This window comes from Falco biarmicus, chromosome 7 (genome assembly GCF_023638135.1).
Source record: "Falco biarmicus isolate bFalBia1 chromosome 7, bFalBia1.pri, whole genome shotgun sequence".
NCBI lineage: Eukaryota > Metazoa > Chordata > Aves > Falconiformes > Falconidae > Falco > Falco biarmicus.
Window position 1 is genome coordinate 64051047 of NC_079294.1, and position 22617 is coordinate 64073663.

Here is a 22617-nt window from a genome sequence, read left to right on the forward strand (position 1 = left end):
TCAGTACTATATGCCACATAGGTCTGAAAACATAATTGAGTTGTTCTGTGTGTTTCCACATCATCTTCTGAAGGTAACGTTTTAAGCATGCCTTTATTCTGTCTTGCTTCTTTTTACTCCAAGAAAGTAATTGCACATCACAGTAGGATTGACTAGAGATAGCTGTTGTCGCTGGCATAGCTGAATAAAATTACCTAAAAGGGGTGTTTTCTACTCCAGAGTGCTTTTAAAGACTGGTGGCTTTTGTTCGGTAAACAAATGTGTGAAGAGTGAGCCCTACCATGGGAGTATAAAATCAAAACTGGAAACAAAGCGAGCTCAGGGGAAAGCGGTTGTTCTGGAGATTAAGGAGAGTTGAAGCTTTTTCAGAAATGGTGAAAAAAGGCCAAGCTAAAGAGAGTGGGACATAAAAGGGTCATTAAAAGACATTAATAGAGAAATGGGGGGAAAGCAGTTTTGTGTTTGGTAAGACTGATTTAATTCTGGAACAAGGCTGGTGGTAATAGAGTGAGCGAACCACATCAAGTGGATGTAAACAGCTCCATGTATATGTGCAGTATCACAGAACATTCTGGTAACTTTTGCAGTACCCTTTGGGAAGAATTTTCTAGGCTGTGACTTTTATTAAATCAGTGAGTAGATGAAGCTTGAAACATCATGGGACTCTTGTGCTCCTGTCAGTCGAGTCATGTAAACACGTTTAACTGGAAGCATGGAGGCTTCCTTGAGTTCTGAGACACTGATGCTTTGCAGTACATTCTCTACGCAGAGGAGAGGGTGTGACAGGTATTTATGCAGCAAGTACTGCATTGGGCCCTGTACAAACACTCATGCTTGCAATAAATAACATGATTCAAGTGATACGTGCAGTAGTGAGATGCTTTTGGTAATGCACAGTGTGATGCTGTGGGTAATAGCACTCTCGAATAGGCAGACGGCACATCCTGATTGAAATTATAGAGTACAAAATTGCAGTATTGTTTTGAAACATGCCTGTGAAAGCATATTCACCTCTGCAGAAAGGCTGGCACGCATCTTTCACAGTTAAGGCAAGAGCCTGTCTTTAAGAGGTGGGCTGCTGCAGGAAAGGCAGTATTGCAGCAGCGGGTTAGTGGGGCTCTGTCCTGGTGGAGACTGGAGAAGTGGGAGGTTTCTAGAGGGAAAAAACCTCATCAAAGTGGGTCATGTAAGCCCCACAGAGTTGGCGTACTTTAGGTAAGGGACCAGTCAGGATCAGAGAGGGGAACTGCAAATATTTGATGTTTCCAAATAAATAATGAACTGCCCAGAAAACTCTTGAACTGGTGTAGAGGATGTGATCCCAACCTAAGGAATGCTTTATAGTGGTAAAGAAATAGGCCGATGTGCTCCATTTTTGTTATTATTTTGTCTAAATAAGTGTATTTCTTGTGCATGCGAATTAGAAGCAGTGTGGCTTCTGAATCTCTTCATGAAAGTGTGTTGGGTTTCATCCACTGTGCACTCTTTCCAAGTTATATATTCCCTATGTACAGCGTAACGTGCAATTTGTGGATATAAAGAGCTGAAGCTATAGAAGCTGAGAAGTAAATACTGAGCTCTTGGTGCCCCACACACTGTTGTGTGCTTTGCAATCCTCCTCCCTCTGTGGCCCGGACTGCAAGTTTTTTTTGAGGCTGGGGATGGTTTAGGTTGTTTGTCTATTGTAGTGGCTGGAGTTGTCAATATCTCTGGGTTTAGAACAGTATTAGAGTCAGTTGGGCATGGAGGATGATTTGATGTTTACAGGGAAGGAAAAACCTCTTAACATCTTTTATTCCATTTTTGATCACTTTGTTAATTTTTCCCCAAGTCCTCGTATCTCTGATGTTACTGGAAGAGAGTGGCTGGAGCAGCTGCTCTCCTGCAGATCCAGCGCCTGCCAAATGGTCTGCATGATCGGCAGCAGGCTGTGTGGGCTCACAGTGAGAAGATGTTAGATTTGGATTTTCTGTTGATTTTATAGACGTTTGTCAAGTATCCCTTAGGAAGCATGTAACAAGGCAGAGGAGGGGAGTGCATGTGTGTGGTAATGTCCAAACTATTCAGTGTAGGTTTTTTGTCCAAGGTTTGAGACAAAAAAAAATAAAATAAAAATTGTTTATGCTTTCCCTTGCCAACTGATCTTCTTCCTTCCCGTCCAAACTTCTCTGCCTCCTATTTCAGTCAAATCTAGTGTAAATATATTCGTCTCTGCTTCTGATTAAAAAACATTTTGCACCTATTAACTTAGTCTGCTCAGACAGAACACTGCAATTTTCTAAGCTCTTTTTCTTGAAATGGGAATGTTGATGTATGTTTTCATTTTGACTATAAATTTGAATGTATCCTTTCAACCATTTAGATAAATATACTGAAAGATAACAATAGGAAGCCTCACAGATCATATAGGTTTAATTTCTCTAGGTAGTCAGGCCTAATATTTGCTTGCATTAAATTATCTTTTGAAAATACAAGTGCATTTGCCATTTTTATTTTCCTGTTAAAAATGCACAAGTTTGACTTTTAAGCTGTCAGCACATGAAGTAAGTCTAGTTTAGGAATTGTTCATGGATGACTAGACTCTTAATAAAAAATTGCCTTGAATAAAGTATATGTTGGAAGGATATGAAATGTTCATATGAAATCTGAAATCTGACAATGAATTTTGGTTTAAATGTGTCCAGGAGTCTTACACTGGCATTTTGCAAACATGCGTACACCTTCATCGTCCTGTTAACACACAAATGGCCTTACTGCACAAAAATTCAGAGATAGTGAAATTAATTCTGCTTTCCATGCATCCTTGACTGTGATCTAGGCTTATTGCTGGCACCAAATAAGAAACAAAAAATTGGGCAGCATGAAGTGTTTTAAGGTGTCAGATGATGAATAAAGCTGCAGACCTCATGTTCTTCTGATAGATGTGATAAAGCAGTATTGGGCAAATACCCGTTTGGCTTTGTTTCTCATACAGCTCCATTAATAATGCCCTGTAGAGACGGTGATTTTGGTAGCAGTACACTGAATTTGGGGGACATGTTAGGAAGAGATGTTATTTACTTGCATTTTACCTTTAGCTTTTCCATGTCAATCAACTTACTGTACTTTTTTTTCTCCCGCCTTTCTTTTGGTCAAACTCCTGTCCTCTTCTAAAGCGTGTATGAGAGACCTCATCTCAAATACAGCTGTGGTCAGCCACATTCACAGAAACAGGATTTAAACTGGAAAAGACACTGATTAGCGCTACCAGGATATTCAGGAACATGGATTGCTCTCTCGCCAGAGGTGACCTCGAGGTCTGGCTTGCCTAATCTTTTGGACTGCTTTCTAGAGCCTGGGGAGTGAAAGAGAAGACCATTTACACCACTGGGCAGAGCAGGCTTTTGTGCTAGAAATTGAAGAAGATTCTGGGGACCGGAGAAGTAGGGCAAAAACTTCGTTGATTCAGGAAGGAAGTTTGATAGGTCTAGAAGTTTTGTAGGTTTTGGGGGACTTGAACTAATTATCAAAGTAGTCCTTTCCATCTCTGTGTTCCTTTGTGCCCTAGATCTTAGTAAAAGCACCATGTTTCTCTTTGTGAGGGTCTGTCTTTTTTGTTTTGCTTCAAGAGACTCCTGTCTCCTAGAAGGCCGCAAGTTATTAGAGACATGGGAGCGTGTAGTGTGCTTCAATGAATCTGAAAGCAGAGTATATCAAATATCCTCATGTAGAAAGACCTTTGAGTGAAGAGTTGTATCACAGAATGGAATGGTTTTTATCTGCTGGATTATCAGCTGAGTAGTCTTCAGCTGCACCCTTTTTTCAGCAGCCAGGAAGAGGTCTATGAAATATTTTCAAGTGCCGAGCAAGGTCGGTAGCCAATGATACACTGAAAACAAATAGTATGCCTTTCGCAAGCTTAATTATCTAAACCACGGCCTGGATTCAGAGAGCAGACACCCAACGATTGCAGTTACTTAGCACTTGACAATAAGTGCACAGCCTTTTCCAGGAGAAAGCTTTAGAGTTTGAGAAAAGTGAAAATGCAGCTGTGAAGTGTATCGTCTGTTCTGCCTTTTATCCCTGTCATGAACTAGAAATTTTGGAATGGGGGAAAAACTGCCACATCTCTTCCAGAAAAAAATGGTACCTTGTTTCTGAAATTACATTCTTCCCCAGCTGTGCACTACTCACTGAAATGGTATCAACAGGAATGTTTTCCTCGAGTACCACCTAGGATCCTTGTGCTGCCAGGGTTTTCATCTGCCCCTCAGACTGCCTGGAAGCCCTCATATGGGGCTGCTTGCTTTCTTTCAGTCCATCAGCTCAACATCTGTTTGGTCTTTGGGTATCAATCCTCTGCCAAGAGCCCAAATCTCTGTTCTACTTTGGGTCTCCCAGAAGGCTGTTACTAGTGAAATGTTTGGGGCAAAGAGTTTTGGGATGAATGAATGGGCATTTTGTACAAAATCAAATCGACGTATATTGCAAGACTTGGGAAGAAAGAAGAACTTTTTATTCATCTCTAGGTGGATCAAATATGTGGCTTGCTTTCCTCTTTTCCTGGGGAAATATGTCCTTTGATAAGGGTACAAGACAGCTTTATGTTATTCAGGGCAAATGGTATGACACTGTGCATCAGCAATGAGCTCAAGCAGGAATATCAGAGGTCCCAAATGCTTTAGATGAATTACCCTTGGAGAGTAGCCATTACCCTTTCTACACGTCACGGGTGTTGATGTACAGAGGTTTAACCTAGCGTTCTTCTGTCAGGTCATCAATAAATGACATTGAATCTGCATCAAAGCTGGATACAGCGTGAAGTTTTCTTAAAATCAATGTAAAAAAAAAAAGGCACTAAACCATATTTCTTTGAGACGAGCAATGAAAAAACATGCTTTGCTGCGTAAGGGTCCTGTCTTCTCCGTGTTTGGTGTCATATCAATCTCGGCTTTTGCTATTTCATTAAAATTCCCAAGCGGTCAGAAGGTTGTTGTTTAATAGATTTAGCATTGGCTGGCTACATCAATACTGTGTTTAGTCACATTTGTTTTACTGGGGACATCTGTGGGAAGAGTTTAGCAAATACATTCATTCATTTGAAAGGAACCTGGTGCACTTTGGGCCTTGACTGTACAGTGGTCTCGTGTACCCGAACATTTCCTTCAGTTAGAGGCAGCTCCTGGCAGTGCTTTGTCTGAAGTGCGTCTGTAGGTCAGAATACCCAATGCACAAAGGATTTTGGCTTTTTTTCCAACTGATAATTTCCTTTGCGTGGTCCTATATGGAGAAGGGGCTGTGATACCGAATATACAATTTGTTTCTGTGACAATATTGATATTTTGTCTTTCCGTGTTGATTCAGAACAGGGAAATGCCCCAAATATCAGAAATTCCCATGGGATGCAAATCCTGACTTTTTTTTTTTTTTTCCCTGATGGATGCCTCGCAAAATGAAGCATGTCAGTGGGGCAGGCACTACTGTCCTCATGTTATTCACATGGTTACGGGTGGTCTTAGTTGGTGATTGAACGCCAGTATGTTGTTTGCTGTTAAGAAGCTTTCAGAAAATGCAGGCATTAGTATTCAGGATAGAACACATCATCAATAAAGGAATAATATTGGTTATGTCTCTTTAAGGACCTCACCTGCAGATATTTTCACATTTAATTTGAATATCCTTTTCTCATAAGTAGATGTAAACATTCATCTTGTTGTAAACGTAGCGAAGGTAACCTATTTTAGGCACAGCTATCAGGAATATACAGAGTGAAATCCATGTGAGATCATCAGGTATGTAGAAAAAAAGGTGTTTGGGTGATAGAAGAAATCTGATTGTTCTGACTTTGGGGCTCCTGCTAGGACCCCAGCCCTAGCCGCTCACCTTTTCCACAGCTGGAGAGGGTATTTAAGCAGTCTTCGCGAACAGCAGAGACTGGGGAAAAAGTACCCAGGGAGGAGAAAGAAAGAGATCCAAAATGAAATTAATATGACTGGCTGTCTCTTGAGATGAGGGAGATGTTGAACAGAATCTGAACTCTGGCCCAAGAACAGCATGCAGTGAAAATGTAGAGCATTAAAAGCTATTTTGCATGTTTTCTTCTGGGCACGGTTGAGACATGCAAGCGATCTAATCTCCATGCAGTCATGGGTGTTAGAATTACCCTGTACCTTTTGTTGAACCGCACTGGCTTAGCACATTGCCAAAACTGTAAGAGAGACTTTTGTTTGACATTTTTTTCAGGTTTTTTTTTCCTTTTATCCAAATGAAAATGCAATGGAGTCATGCCATTTCATAGCCGGTTGTTCTTCTGTCTCGTGCTTTTTTTTTTATCTCTGAAGGTCAAAAGCTAGGAGATCTGTATGAATGTTTAGTCTTAGGCTGAGTTATAATTGCACATCTTTTACCAGACAAGTCAAACACTTAGAATTAAAGATGCCAAATGAAGCCAACTGTGCGACTGTGTTTGTACTGCATTTCTTTCTGCCCTGCTCCATTTCAGAATAGCAGCAACAACAATAAAGACACAGTTTTAAAAAGTTTTCCAAGCAACAAACAACCCCTATTTCCAAAGACAGTCAGAGATGGAAGTTATTTGTTGCTGATTTGAAACTTACTGTGCGAACACACCTGCAGACACACCCAAAACGTTTGATTCCGCTCCAGCTCTTAAAATGCAAAGTCTTTTCCCCAAAGCTAGGAGCATTTTTTGAGTGCCGAATAACACTGTATCAGACTGGGACCTTCTCAGTAGTGACAGCATTTCTTTTCCTTTTTCTGTCAATTTAGCAGTGTGTGACATTTTTTTTTTCCTTGTTGGTTATGAAACATTCTATCCCGTTGCAGGAGAGTCCATGAATCAAAGCTAAACCTGCTACTGATAGCATCCCCTTGGACCAAAGGGCTAACAACCTCAAACCAAGTCCTTCTGGCCCTGCATCTAGCATCAGTAAATCCATTTTTCACTTAATTTGTGAAATTGAACAAATTTTTTAATTTCCAAATATTTTTTGTTTTGTTTTCATTCAGTAGCTTATAAAATTATTTTTTTGCCCTTGCTTGAGGAGGCGGGGAGAGGGGAACAAACTCATGAAATAGCAGAATCCTTTATTGTGGGCTGACAATAGACTGTATGTGGTGGCAGTTGGCCTGAGGACCTTCTGGTGCCAGTCCATTTGGCCCTACGAGAGTGGGTAGCCAATTCAGCAGCTCTCCTGTTTCGGGGCTGCAGGTGATCTGAGCCTACTGGTCTGAAAAACAGGTCTGTGCCTGCCGCTTTCGTGGGAGCTGCAGCATCCTTTGCTGCCAGCTGCAACCCCGTGTGCACTCTCTTGCAGTAAGGGCAGAGGTGCTTTGTGGTCAGTTTAGTGCGGTTCCTATTATTGATGTTATTTATTAACTCAGTTCCACGTATGCCTGCGTAACTGCCAGCTTCCTGTTAAGCAGAGCTTTGGATGAGAACATAGGTGAAAGCTGGAGTTCCTGGTTAGACACCACTGAGGATGCAGGGTTGGTCCTTGTGAAAGCCCTCTTCCCTTTCAACCATTTGCCAGAAAACCCATCTGCCCTTTGACGAGCTATTCGGTACAGAAAGGGTGGAGCGACATCGGGAAGGAAAGTGACCTTTCCCTTGTCTCATGAAATCACTTGGTTCCCATTATACCTTTTTTTTTTTTTTTTTGTCCCCCCCTTGCTTATTTCTGCCATGGTTTATATGAGTGCCTTTTCTAAATGCCAGAGCAGCAATAGCCGTTTTAAATATGGTTGCAATTTCATGCCCCCAAATTTCCTCCGTTATCTTTAATCTTTGATCATTACAGTCCCTGAATGTAGCTTTTTGGTAAGCTGCAGGTTTTTATGTTACTGCTGTTTAGAATTAACTGGTCTGCTTCCTAAAAAGCCAAATGTTTAATCAATACATATCCTACTGTGTATAATAAATACATTTCTGCCATCGCTTTTTGAAGAGAGAATGCTTTTGATTTGAGCCAAATAGTTTACAAAATGGTGAGGGAGGGTTTTTTTTGGTGGTGGTTGGTTTTTTTTTTTTTTAATAGACGTTTAATGAGATAGGGCCAACCGGTGGATTAGAGCATAGAAATGCTATTGAAATTCAGGGGTGGGGTGGGGGGAGAAGTCTTTTACAGGAATTAGTTAATTTTGAACATTTGTTACATTAGCATTCGCTCCACTTAAGCTGATTAATTTCTTTGGGTTGTGTTTGTTTCCTGGGTAATAATTTGACAACCTTGCAATAAACTAAGCATTAAGAAGTGCATTCGTGTACCGGAGTGTGCAATAGGTAGGTAAGTTGTTGTTTGTGGCTCTTTTCCTGAACTTTGGAAGAAAAATCCCATTTTAAACCTGTAATAACAGAGGCTGATTACTTCCCATCAGCTCACTGGCTTCTAGGGCAGAATTTTCAGACTGGTTATTGCGTGCGCTGCTCTACTATAAAGTACAAGGTCTGTAAATTAAAGTTGGACCATAAGAGATTTAATCTGCAATTTTATAGGTCTCTAATCCAACGGTCGTTTTGTATTTCAGGTTCTGAGTGTATTAGCAGGGTTTGGGGAGGGCTTTTTTGTGTTTGGGACTTATTTATTTATTTATTTATTTATGTTTGTAGTGTCTTTAAATTATATTGTGAATTACAGCCAGGAAAATATTGATGCTTTTTCTTCTCCCCCTCCCGGCCCCCCGACCCTATAGATTAGGAATGGTAAAAGAAGTTGTTACACACTGAAGAACAAAGACTTGGATCGTGCTTCAAAAGGAGTAATTTACTTGGAGCTAGATGTCCTATTTAACCCTGTAAGTTGAAATATTTTCTCTTTGCTTATCGCTTGTGTCAGAAATGTGGGAATCTGCAAGGATGAGGCTGGGGGGTGATGCTTTAAAATCCTGGAGCCGAGCGGGAGAAGTCGTGACCTGGTGGCGTGTGGTGGTGGAGGGGTGTTTCACACCATGAGTGAAGAAGTATTGAAACATCAGGGCTCTGTGATGGCCCTTCCACGTGGATGGGACGGTGCAGGGGCATTTTTGGACTGACAGGGGACCACGACTGCCTTGGGAAGGAGGTGCCGATTACTGTGCACCACGGCTTCGTTTGCAACAGCCAAAAAAGGGCTTTATGTTTAGATCTATACATTACTTTTAACACCTACTTCCTCCCCAAAAAGCTGACCCATGAGGTTCTCTTCCCAGGGTGTTGACAGGAAAATTAATGAGGCATGGACACGGTGCACTTAAGTTTTTAGGTGGCTGAGTCAGTCTCAATTGTTTATGCCCTACAGCCTTTTACTGAGTTAAATCCTATTTATTAAGGCCATCGTGGGCTGCACCACAGCTCTGCTCTAGCTGAAGTGAGTCCAGCCTTGCCCAGTTTAACTCATCCACATTTCTCCTAGCAGCTCCTCCTAAGTCATGTAGAGGATGAAAAGAGTGAAAGATCCTGAAATTCCTCATCAACGCTAGTGATACAAAGCTGAAATAATGCATGTAAAACTACATCACATTTAAAAACGTTATTTTATTTATTTTATTTTATTTTTAGGTAAAAGCAAGTATTAGAACATTCAAGCCCCGAGAAAAGCGCTTTGCTGAGGAGAACCGCAAATTTTCTAAAAAGGTGAAAACTGTGTCTGAGCTAAGCTCTCGCATCTGTTTTGCAAAGATTTGAATTGCTGTAGCATGGTTGCAAGGACAAAACCTATTTACACATAAAATGCTGAACACATGTAAATTCTGCGTATTTCTGTATATATTAAAAGGTTTGTTTGTGTTAACACGAAATTGCTTTCTGATCTAGTTTGCATCAGTAGTTCTCATTCATGCTTCAGAGTGGGGAAAATGATAGCTGTGGATGTTGCACAGTTCGCAGCACCTAAAGCTCAATGAGAGCTGTATTCCCTTCTTTGGGAAGGAGGAAACCAGGTCTATGTTAGTTATTTTAAAAGTCCAAAGGATTTTAGAACGATGGCAGTGATCCTTTTCTTTTAAATAAAGGTGCCTTATAATAAGGCTAAAATTCATATTTATTTCTGTGGACAAAAACATGTAGAGAAGAGGTTCAGTGTTTTGATTAGAATCTCTCTGGCCCTTTTCCTGAGACATTGCTATATTTTGAGAATTGCAGGGGAATGAAGATAGGCTTGCATTACTATCTTATTTAGTTTTGGAATCAAGACGTGCTTGCTTTTTTTTTTTTTTCTTTCTTTTTTTCTAAGGGATGAGGGAAATCTGGAAGGTTTGGGTGTAATCAGAAAGCAGACAGGAGCTGGAGTGCGTCTTTGAAATAGAGGCTTTATTTGTAATATGTGCCCTGGCATGCGTTTGTAGCTTAAATTATCCCTGTTTCTGAAGCAATAGTAGGATATTAGAGTGTTTGATTAAACTCTTCTTCTCCTCCCCTCCTCCCACTCAATATTTATCAGATCTTATCAAGAAATGTTGATCGTGTGAAAAAAATCACCATGGCAATATGGAATACAATACAATTCCTTTGGAGCTGCTTTCTCTGGGAGTCCACGGTAAAGAGTGTGATAGCGTTTGTGGTAAGTGGATTTCTTCTTTTATTGCATGAGGCTAAGTGATATAAGATCTGGAGTGTTACCATGCCTCCCTCTCCACCAGCGTAAAGCCCTTTATCGTTTGCTGTTATTGGTATTTTGTAGCTATGTGGCTGCAGGGCTGTGGGTTTCAAGGTAGTTTGGGCCACAGTGTGCCTGATGGGCATGGAAATTAGACCTTCAGGAACAGCCTTTCTTCACTCGGTGCAGAGGTGTTCACCAGCCTGCTCCAAGCCCTGAGGATGCCCATGTCTATGGTGGGTGATGCCACCCTATAAAGACTGTGCCTATGTGGTGAACATTTGGGTTTTTTTGTCTTGTGTTTTTGTTTTGTTTGTTTGTTTGTTTTAAAATGGCAACTGGATGGTAGGAAGGGAGGGAGGTGGTGATGGCCAAGAGGGTGATGCAGGGAGATGCCTTTGATTTGAGTGATGCAGTGAGCTGATGGGTCTTGTCCCTTCCATCTTCCATTGCAATGAGGTGACACTTTGCTGCAGGTTAGCAATGCCTGCTGTGCCCATGTCCCTATGGCACATAAGCAGCTCTGCTGACATCGCCTGTTGCAAATCTATTCTCTGGATGGTAACAATATATTGCTTAAAAAAAAAAATAAAGAAAAAAAAAGAGGGAGAAAAGGGAAAGGCTGTTCAGTGAGTTCTGCTGGGGTCTGCAAACAAAAAGCCAAGTTCTCCACCTGCCTGTCCCACTTTTCAGCTCTCTCCTTTTCCCTCTTGGTAGTAAACACCCCATTTGCAGTTTTCTCATAATCCACTCAAGCACAAAAAGGTTTTGCCTGCTTTTTATTCTGCGGTGTGACATTTTCTTCATGCTTGAAATGTTTGGCATGCCATTAAAGGTTGCAAAATTGTTTTGTGGTAGTCCAGCATGCAGAAAGAAAGTTTTTGAGTTGAGTGTTTATTAAGCAATATAACAGTTAATCTCCAAGATTTTCTTCCCTTTTTACTATCTCTGAATTATAAATCGCTTAAAGGTCCTTCTGAGGGAAACACTTCAGTGTATTTGCTACAGATGAGTAAAGTAGACCATCCCTGATTGAAAGAAGTTCCAGAGCAAAGAGACAGGAGCTGTCTTTCACCCTGCACGTTTGAGGGATGACTATCATGTGAGAGTGGGTAGGATGGAGAGTCTTTTTTCTGCATTTTTTTTTCTTCCTGTTGCTCAAAGCTTATTTAGATCATATCTAAATTTAATGGTTCAAGAGTTGGCAGAGAGCAGAGCAGCCGGTGCCTTGCCAAAGCAGTATGGCTGTGCAAGAGAACTCTGTGGTTGTGCACAAGAGAATCGGATGGTCATGCCCATGGAGGCTGGAAAGGGAGGGGACATACGTAAAATCCCAGTGCTGATGTCCTACCATCACCTGATGGCAAGAATCTAAGCATGTGTTTAAGAGATTTGCACTTAAAGAAATTTTGGACCAAAATACTTGTGAAGTTACAGCTGTGAAGGTCAGTTTTCTAGACAGGAAAAGTTCGGAAGTGGTAGAGAGGCAGAAAGATAAGAAGGTGGGAAAGTGGGTCTACAGGAAAAGGATTCTTAAAGAGAAGGAGGATGAGCAGGTTACAAGTTACAGATTATTAACATCTTTACTTGATACCGTAATACTCCTGTTTCCTGAAAGAGAGTGAGTAATAGGAAGGGAATAAAAACACATGATTAAGACTAATTACCACAGGTTTCTTCTACAAACCAAAATTTAAGTCTATATGATGTTTTTCCACATGGAAATGATTCAGCTCTGGCACTTAAAATGAAGTGCTGATTATGTATCTCTCACTATTTCTAGCGTGTGTGTTCATAGTATTGAAAATACCTATGCAACATGGTAGGTGCAGCATCCCTCCCTGCCCCAGTCTTAACAATCCACTCCTAACAGGTTGAATAAAAGAGGTACCAAACACCACATTTTAAAGAACATCATTCTCCAGTGAGCAGCATTGTATACCTTCAGTACCTGGCTTTCTATCAATTTAGCTTGTACCAAATTTGTCCTTGTTGACGATGTGCTTGTGGTTGACACTGAGTGCCAGAGGTGAGGAAGATGCACCAAGCTGCTCACCCGTTTTTCAGCTGGAGCCGTGAAACAATGGCTGGTAGCTTAAGTGCCAGCCAGACCCTTAAACCACCTTTTTTTTTTTTTTTTTTCCCTTACAGATGTTGTCCCTTCAGCCACTGGCAATAACTGTTGTGACCATATTCTACATATTCTGCGTATCTTCACTGTGATAACCCCAGAAATTGTGGGGACCCCCCCTCCCCTGTTGTATTGCTCTTGGTTTCCCTCTGCAGGTAGCCGATGCCCCTTCCTCCAGGGGGGAATAAAGGGAGGGAGGAGGAGGAAGACAAGCAGGCAGCATAATCAGGTGACCCTTGTTTTCTTAAGCAATCAGACAAACACCACTGCCAGACAGAAGAAAATATTTTTGAGGTCATCAGAGCGTGGCAATAGGCGAGGACGTGGTATCTTCCACCTTCCTGCTTTTAGTCTTCATTACAGCGCGGCTCCCTCCCTATTAGTGGTGATGGTGTCTGTGAGAAGGGCATTAGCTGCTACTTCTGGGTGTGCAAGAGAAAAAGGGGAACAGATAAAGAGGGAAGAAACAGAGGACAGCACAGGCAGGATGTGAGTGAAGAAGAAAAATGCTGTCACCATGTTCTCTCATTTATGAGATGCATCGTCCCAAGCTAAATTTCTTCATTAGTTTGTAATGGTGAGAGAAGGCAATCCAAGGACATATGAGTAGGTTAATTTTTTGTGCTAGGAAAATGAAATCATGTTTCACCAGCATTGTGTGATTTTAATCTGATGATTTTTAATCTGAGTTAATCATATAGGCACACGGGACAATGATCAGGTCTGCTCAGGCACAAGGAACATCAGAAATTTTTCAGGCTTAGAGGATTTGGAAAGAGGGTTGAAAGGGAGGTGAGCAAAATTTCACTTTTGGTGATGTTTGCACAAAGGGTTTGGTGCAAATTCCATTATACAAATTGGTGAAAAACCATCCTGGGTCAGAGGAAAGAGTCACACATAAGTTTTCTGGATTCTTTAGAGTGTACATTTCATCTTTGGTCTGGTGTGAAGAATGGACACACATTTGTGCATGTGTGGGAATATCAGGAATATTCCCACATGTGGAAAATGTTGCTTGTAGAGGTAATAGTGTTCCTTTACTAGGAAAGACCTTAAAAGACTTTGTCCATCTCTTCTCCTCCATCAGTTCAGGATTTGAAGTCATTTATAGATTTTTAAGACCAAAAAGATCTCCAAGCATTCTACTGTGTTTAATTTTGGTATAGTTATCGCTGTATTCAGCTTGATATGTTGCATTTTGACAGAAACATGCCTCAGAAAGGTCTTTATTTTGAAGATACCCAAAGACTTACTCTAATACATCCCTGTAGGGTTCTGCTCATGTGCCTGACACTCTTCATATCCTACCCTGGACAGTTTGCTCCCAGTTCCCAGGGTGAATGTTTTGTTTTTAGCCTGGCCCTCATCACTCCTTCATCTTGTCTCACCTCTTTCCATTGAGGCATCACTTCCATGCTGCATTACTGGTGTCCAAAAAGCTGCAGCTGGTGAAATATGCCTAGGGGAATGTCTGCTCACAAGTCATCTTGTATGTCTGTGTGATTATAAGCTGTTTGTTTTTCCCACTTATGCATGAAAAAACTTGTGTGTTTACCTTTTTGGTGTCCTTTTAAACCAAATTTCTGGTCCTTCCTTCTGCATGCATGCAAACATTCTGTGTCTGCTCTGCTCCCCCTTCTTCGCTGGTTGTGGAAGTTAAGTCCATAATAACTGAATTATTCTTACTGTACAATATGTATTTAAAAATATTTTAAAAGTTAATTTTAGTCATAGAATGATTTTCATGAGGAATTATGCACCATTGCACATTGTGCTTGTGATTTTATACAACATAATTACACCTTCTATTGACAGTTTTCTCTGCATTAATGGTAATTATGTCATTTAATGAAATTACAGTAATTGCATTAAAAAAACTATAATCTGGTGCAAATTAAAAGGATATATTGACTGGAATTTTTACTATTTTTTTTTTTTTTTTTTTTAAAGTTTGCATGATAGTTGCAAGAGACATTGACAGGATCAGGCAAACGATGGGAAACCAGCCACGGTAGCACCTCTGGTGTGACTGGCAGTGCTCGCTACTGATTTGCTTCAGGGTCCCTGCACACTCACCCATGCCAGCATACTTCATTTTTACTGGCAGGATTTCCCACTATATCAGGTTTAGGCTTCTTGCTAATCAAGGCTGCTGCCAGGGTGGGTACAGGTGGGAGCTATTTTTCAGGCTCAGCCCTAGCTGGCAGCCTGGGCTGGCCAGACAAGGAATACAGCGTGCGCAGGCAGTATTTATTTATTTTGCAGTGACATTGCAGTGTGTCTGATGATTACTTTATGATGGGTTAGCACAGGGAGGAAAGGAAGGAATATGTGGTGATGCAATGCAATGCGTTGGAAACATGGAGTTTCTGGTCAAACTGGCTGCAGTTATTTAATGGTGGGCAGCTGGGAAAATGACAGGCATGGGATCATTTTGGAGCAGTTTGGGCTTCCCACAAAGCCAGCTGATGCAGGAGTAGGGAAGCCCTGGGGGTTGTCAATGCCCAGCAGAGCTGCTGGGGATTGTAAATGCAGCAGGAAACCAAAACGTAAGCTTTTCAACTCCTAGCTGCAGGGGTGAGATTTTGGCATCCTTCTCCATTACGGTCTCCAAAGCTTTTAAATCCAGAGAGAGCTGGAGGATGCCCCGTTTTTTGGCACTGGCCTCTCGGGCTGTGGGAACTGGAAGCCTGAGGAGTCACACGACGAGCCGGGTGAGGCTGCACAGATGTGCATTGATTGCTGCGCCAGTTTGCTTCAGTCCTAATCTGGGATAGCAGCAGAGCGGCAGGTCAGACTCTGCAGCCCATGAACTTCTGGGCATCTCTACTGAGTGCACTGTTTAACATGCTGCTACTTAAGCTTGTGATATGGGAGCTGGATCTGAGCCCAGTTAAACTCATCTCATAGAAAAGACACCAACCATCTTATTAGACATGAACAATTTTTAATCCCTGTTGAGCTGAGCTATATTTATACTGATGACCTACAGGCAAAAGGCCATTAGCTTGTTGACAGTGTCCTCTAAAATTTCTAATTGCATATCAGTAAAATGGAAATGTTCTTTTCCCTCAGGGAGGATGGCTGTTAACTCAAAACCTAAGCCTTCTGGAGTTTAATTGGGGTAAATCTTTAATTCTGCATGTGGACGTCTCCTTCATGTTATGGTTAGACTTTCCTAAGCAAAACACAAAATGTTCCAGTCCTGTTTGTACTAAGCATAATTCAGCCCTGGACATGACAACAATATATGGGTAAAACATCCAATTTAACTTGTGCATTGTTTCGCAACACAGTGATTTTTATTTTTTTTCTTTCTCCCTTGATGGGAGCGGAGTCATAGATCAATAAAGGGAGATTCTTGGGACAGAAGTTTAACAGGGAACATGAGGAACCTGTGGAGAAGGAAGACTAGTAACAGCTGTGAAATCCAAACATCTCAGGATAAAGACTGAGTCCCCAAGTGTCCCTTGGACATCTGACCAAGCAAGCAGAGGACAGAGCTTAATTTTAACTGAGACTTTGCTTGTAATTTACCAGTACATGGTAATAATTTCCTCATCTATAGGGTGAGGAAGGAAGATGTGCTCTCACATGAGCTTCCCTGACATCTTTCTCATTTTCCTCATAAAATGTCCGCTAATTTTGAACAAGCAATTCTCTGATACAAAGCACAAACCACCCTGCCATGACTACATGTGTAACTGATGAGATGGGTATAGTCTTTTTTTCTCCCCATCCCTGCCTCCGCCCCCCCACTCCCTGCCTTTTTTTTTTTTTTTTCATCCTCATAGCTGAAGACAAAATATAAATCATTGCTCCCAAACTATTCGGGAACAGCATTAAAGTAATGGTAGATTAAAATGTCTCCACATTAAAAAGCTAAATAAAATGAATAGATGTAATCCTAAAGAGAGAAGAATGAGTATTCTTCAAACGCTGAATAGGGAACTTGGAAAAAGAAGAAGCTTAAAAAAAGTATTAATGCAAAAGAGATGGTCTGTACTTCCGTTTTACTGTAGAGCTTTTGCTAAGGGCTTTTCTCAGCCCATTTGCAGCTTGTGTTTTTGCTACAGTTTTAAAGAAGCAGTCGGCAAAGGGACGAATGCAATTCCTATTTAAATAGGGAAGCTGTAAAATAACGCTCTGGTACAAAAATTTGTTCATATTTAAGGCTAGAGCTAGTGCTGGAGGAGCAGTGAAAGGCAAGGTTTCAGGAATTTGACCTAGTAAGTAATTCTTCAGAGCCCCTAACATTTCCTCTCCTCTTTCTCTCTAAATCCCTGGCAAAGGCACATCTTAAAAATTATTGTCTTGAACTCCAGTGAAAAGGCTGGATCAGAGGTATGTTTTTATTTCAAGCTATTATATCCCAGTAAGAGCATTTTCCTAATGACGGAGGAAACGTTTACATCCTGCTTCTTCCACGCTGCTCACGGCAGTGCCTGTGAAAATGCACCATTTGTGCGTGCAAAGCCGTTAGGAGCACGTTACCTGACACATGCAAGTAACTGCTCAGATGAGAAACAGGCTTCTCTAGCCAGTTGAAGGAGATGGCTTTACCCTTCTCGCAGCAATTTTTACATTTCCAGTATTATTCTTATGTGGTTGAGGGGAATACGATTTAAGCTTGAGATCCCAGGCTTTGCTGCAGCAGTTAAAATTCCTGGAATGGCAACTGTGATATTGGTGATGCTGAGAGACACGCAGCAAAGTAAACACGTTATTTCCAGCTCTTTCAAAAATGCAAGAACAAACAAGGACAAAGTTAATAGGGAAATAACCACTTAGAAGCTTGAGAACATGATAAACAAGATTTAAAAAGCAAAGTTTGAAGCTTTGGAGTCGGGGTGAGATAGAGCTGAGCAGAGACCAGTACAAATATCCCTTTTAACTCTGAAAAGGATAGATGGTCTTATGTTTCCAGCTCAGGGGTTTTGGGGATTTGCTTTTTACCAGGGAAATGTTCCAAAATAAAAACAAAAACAAAACTCTGTTTTGCATCTGAGGAGCAATGCTCGTTTCCTGGGCCTGCTTTAATAAGGCACTAACCCCACAGAGAGAGCCCCTCCCTTGCTTTTGGGGTCGGGGAGATGCTTCTTCAATTAAGTCTATGCTGTGCGCATATTTTTGAGCGGTAGTAGAGCTTTCTGTGCCATGTACTCAAAACTTGCATGCTTCACATAGGAATGGTTCCCTCAACCCTGGTAATGAGACACATGTAAATCACTGCCCCCCCCCCCCCTCCCCCCCCCCCCCCCCCTTAAAATGCATTATGTTTTTAGTTTATGATCAAGCCTTTCCATACCTTGGCTGTGTGTGTGAAACTGGTCAAAGCATTCAGGTAGAAGCCAGGTCCTGCCAGAGGATAAGCCTCTGCACAGCTGGGCAGCAGGAATGTGTGTGCAGGCACCCGGTGGAGAATTAAGGCAATGGGAAAGAAATTCAGCTTTGTTCTGGGATGGAAGCGTATCCCTAGAAGATGCCAGCATTAAGGTACACGGATCTATCTGTCTGTCTGCAGAAGTGGATTAGAAAGATAGAGTTTACATCTCTTTGGCTATCTAATGACAGCCTACAAAGCCAAGCCGAAATGTGCAAACATTTTCTCTGCTAATAACAATAATAATAATAAAAAAAAACCCTCATCTAAAAGGGCTCTTTACAGCTCAAACCTGAACTACATGCATCCGCAGACAATCCGACTGCCTTTGTGCTCAAGTTGTGACCTGTTGGAGAACTCTGCTCGGCGCTTGCATTTCCAGCTAATTTGATAGTGTCTTTTTTTTTTTTTTTTTTTTTGGTTGAAGCTTTGTCATTTATTTTGAAGCTGTCATTTTTATTAGTCTCCCTGGCTGATCTTTTTGGGCTCTCGTCAGGTGGTGTGTGTTCTCCATTGTCTGCCTGGTCTTGGCAAGCTGTAGGTCCTTTTATTGCCATATGACGTGGGCGTGCTTGCAGCAGTAGCCTGTAATTATACCCACCACAGGTGACAGTTACAAGGGAGCTTTGGTAATAATTTTAGCTGCCTGATCTGATGTTTATGAAGAGCGAACCCTCTTTGTGGTCTGGCTGGAGTTTGCTATATTGTTTTGTACTTTAGCTGTTTGATTTATGAAGCCCATTTTTTCCCCCCCCTAATGTATACCATCTTGTGTCTTTTGAAGTTCTGAAGTTTTATAAGAGGTTATTGTTGATCTTAAGCCATTTTGGACATTCACTATTTATTTTTGCATATCTTGTATTTATTTCACTTTGTCCGGCAGGGTAAAATAGTACTCTTGCCTTTTGCTGGTTTTATTTGTATATTTAACGTTGCTGAACTCCTGTTTCTAACCTCTCGTTAGCAGATATGCTGTGTTTTCCTAGCTGTGAGACTAATCACAGATTAGCATTTAATTATGGTTTTTTATCTTTGACTGTTATTTAATTGTTTTATAAAAGATCAAATTTGCTATCCACGAAGGCAGCACGGGTTCCTTTACTCCCGATGGAATTGCAAAACTTGCATATGCTGAAGGTGAATTTAGCTCATGGTTCTTCCTGTTCCCTTGCAAACCTACATCCCAATGGTAGGAATTTGCTACAAAAAACGTGGGAAAGACTGAAGTGGACACTACCTGGAAGCTGGCTTTTCCCTTGTGGTATATTTCTTTTTGCAATTTTTTAGAGGATTCTTTAGAGGAACTTCAGATTAAATATCTTGAGCATCTTCTGAATTGGGTAGAAAGCAGTAATTTTATCAATTGACTGTTAGGTTGAAAAATTTATTTGTAACCATTTTCTGGCTTGTCTGGTCCTAAACAGACAGTATTACGTATCAGGATCCATCATTTTTATCTTCCCAATTCGCCTGTTGCTTTTCCTGAAAGCTGACTTTATTCATAGATTAGAAATTGCATAAACAAAGATGAAATTAGTATTCTAAGTTTAATGAATGCTGCATCTGTGAGAGACTCATTAAACAGGAGCATGAGAGAGAGACTACTTACCTACCACTGTTGGAAATATTGGAGTTTTAGAAGCTTATGTATAAAATTCCCAAAGTTTGGCGTGGATTTCACTGTGCAAGCTGTATGGCAAAAAGCATACAGCTCAGCCCAAACAAACAAAGAGGTAGGAAACCCATAGTAGCTGTTACGAAAAAGGTATGTATTAGGAAATGAAATTGTCATTAAAAGTAAAAACTCCTTTACTCAGTGTGCTTTTTTTTCCCCAGAACCCCAGGTGTATAGATTTTCTTTCAGTCAGGATCTGCTTGGATTTGTCTCGTTATTCACATTACTTTGACCTGGCACCTCTTAGAAAGTACTTTAAAGCACTTAGTTTTATAGAAAGACTGTAGACATTGACTGTTTTCTCCCTTGTCACTGGTGGAGCAACATTATCAGTATTTTGTGATGATTTTCTTTTTTCTTTTATTTTTAAAAAGCAAATTATTTCTTTTTAACACAGATGCAGGTTCATTCCCTTGAAACATACAGGCAGGTTTTATTCTTCTAAAATGAGGGAGTAAGTAGACACGTGTCTGTAGGTGGTTTAAATCACTGGAACTTCATTAACTTTAGCAAACCTATGCTATTTAACATCAGTTAAAAATCTCCATCCTCATTTTGGGGCAAATCCTGTGTAAATAGGAGCAGCAGGTTTTCTGAAGAGGAGGAAAATCCTGTAGGTGGCGATGGACCCTCATGAATAAGCCAGCTCTGGCGTGCCGCCTTTTGACAGATTTTTCTGGCAGGTTTTCTTTCTCTTGCTTGAACTATTTTATTTTTAATTTAATTCACCCGTTCTCTCAGCGCTAATCTAACACTAGTTGCAGAAATCTTGACAACTGGAAGAAATTTCCTATTTGAAGGTAATGCAACATTTTGGGTTTATGATGGAGACAGATGCACCTGGACAGGTTTCTCCTAAGGCATGCTACTGATTGTGGGGCTGCTTTTGCCTTTTTCTTTTTTTTTAAAAAATAAGAAAGAGTTGGATCCTTTACAAGATCTGAAGTAAAAGGGGATTAGTATGGAAGCTACAGAGCAAATACATCTTTTATGTTTTACAGCCTGTTCTCTTTTAGTTTTACTTTTTTTCACTAGTGACTAAGAAGTGCTTTGATTTAGAGGTTAGACTTAAGCAACCAGGAAGTTCTCGGGTTGTTTGAGGATAGCAATAATAATAAAAAGACCCTACATCAGGATATGTCCCTTCCTTTTTTTATTTTTTTTTAATTTTTTACCATTTGTTGGGAAATAAAACTGGAGAAATGGGATGACTGCAATATCCCAGAAATCTGATTGAAAAAAAATCTATGCTATTAATTATTAATAAATATTACTGCCACAGTAAAGGATCACACTGGTACCAATAGCATCTAAAGAGTTTTGATCACTTTCCCCACCACTTCATGAAAATTAAAACTATTATTCTTAAATGTGACATCCACACTGTATTCAAGCTTAATTTCATTTCAGGTGTTGGGGTTTTGGGGTTTTTTTGGCGGTTTTTTTTTTGTTTGTTTGTTTATTTGGGGTTTTGTTTTGTTTTGTTTGTTTTAAAGGCAGTGCTGTGATTTTGAGAAGTGTTAGTAAATATGTAGAATGGGGAGTGTTTTATTCTGGTCTAATATGCTCATTTATTTTAGTCTTAACTTTACCCATGTAAAGTCAGCTTGTTTACTGAAAAATGAGTGTCATACGTGAGCAAAAGTCTCCACTGAAACAGCTTTTATCTGCTAGCTCAGGTTCCGAACTTTCTCCTTGCTTTTTGGAGAACTTGCTGTCTTCTGTGCTTTCCTTCAGCTTTCATCTTTTAATGGAACAGAGGAGCTGCACAGCTCTGTATCAAAGCCAATTGTCAACTTTCATTAGATGTATTCTATTGTTTGTTCAGATTAGAAATAACTGCATTACACTTTGACTTTGAAGGCTTGTTTGTTTTTAAATATACTAGGTGTATGTGACCCTTTTGTCATTTGTGATGCACTTGGCTTGACAAATTTGAGATACCCATTCAAACAGCAGCAAAAACTATTTGTAATGCAGGTATTTCACGAACAGTACTTTCTGGAGGTCTAGAAGAGCAAAACAAAATCCTGTAACTAATACAAAGCATTAATAGATTCACATAGAGTATTGTTAGCTAGCAGTGTACCTCAAATACATTGCATGGGGGGGGGGGGGGGAACCCACTGTTTAGTGAGACTGCAGCACCCTTAGCAGTGGGTGGCAATCCAGTTAGCTGGTTTTGAAACCCCATTATGCCTTGTCCATATGAGAATGGTTCAGATGTGGCCTCTGTCAGAACGTTATGGCAGGGAAGTCTAATTCCATTAAAAAATTACGCTAGGCAAATTTCCTTAAAATGTTTAGAATATTAAATGGGAAATGCATAATTGATACAGTGATATTAGCTTTATTTTTTTTAATCGAACATGCCCATCAGGAATTAGATGATGACTTGTTCTAGCAGTTAAGAAAACTTCCCCAGATACTTCCATATACACATTTGGGAAAATTATTTGCAATGATGTATTTCAATTTCCTTAATAAACTAGACCTGTCTTCCTAATTCCCTTTCCCTCAAGTCCCTCCACAGGGGTTAAGAAATGAATTATTTTGAAATTATTATCAGATAACTGTTTCTATGAATAAAAACCTAATCTGTGCTTTTTTAAAAATAGATTTATATTCCAAAGCTGGGAAATAAACAGTGGCAGTAGAAAGGAACAACGAGATTAATAAAAACAAAGACATTTTGCAGAACTACTCTGGATTGGTTTGAATTTTTTTCTTCTTTTTTTTTCTGGCAAGTAGTGCTTCTGTAACAGCATGCACTGCAATGGCTTTCCTGCTTTCTATTTTAAAAGTTATGTGAATATTCGCAGAGATAGTGGTCCTTCAGTGCCCAATGAATACTGTC

At 40.4% G+C, this 22617-nt stretch overlaps 1 protein-coding gene across 7 annotated transcripts in view; it reads left to right on the top strand.

Annotated features, from left to right (window-relative positions):
* MCTP2 (multiple C2 and transmembrane domain containing 2) overlaps positions 1-22617 on the top strand; it is a 127784-nt gene that overhangs the window by 69896 nt on the left and 35271 nt on the right. For all 7 annotated transcript variants that reach the window (XM_056347082.1, XM_056347079.1, XM_056347080.1 and 4 more), the window contains 3 exons: positions 8692-8793; positions 9536-9610; positions 10416-10535. In XM_056347082.1, coding sequence (XP_056203057.1) covers positions 8692-8793; positions 9536-9610; positions 10416-10535 — 297 coding nt within the window. The remainder of the gene's footprint in view (positions 1-8691; positions 8794-9535; positions 9611-10415; positions 10536-22617) is intronic.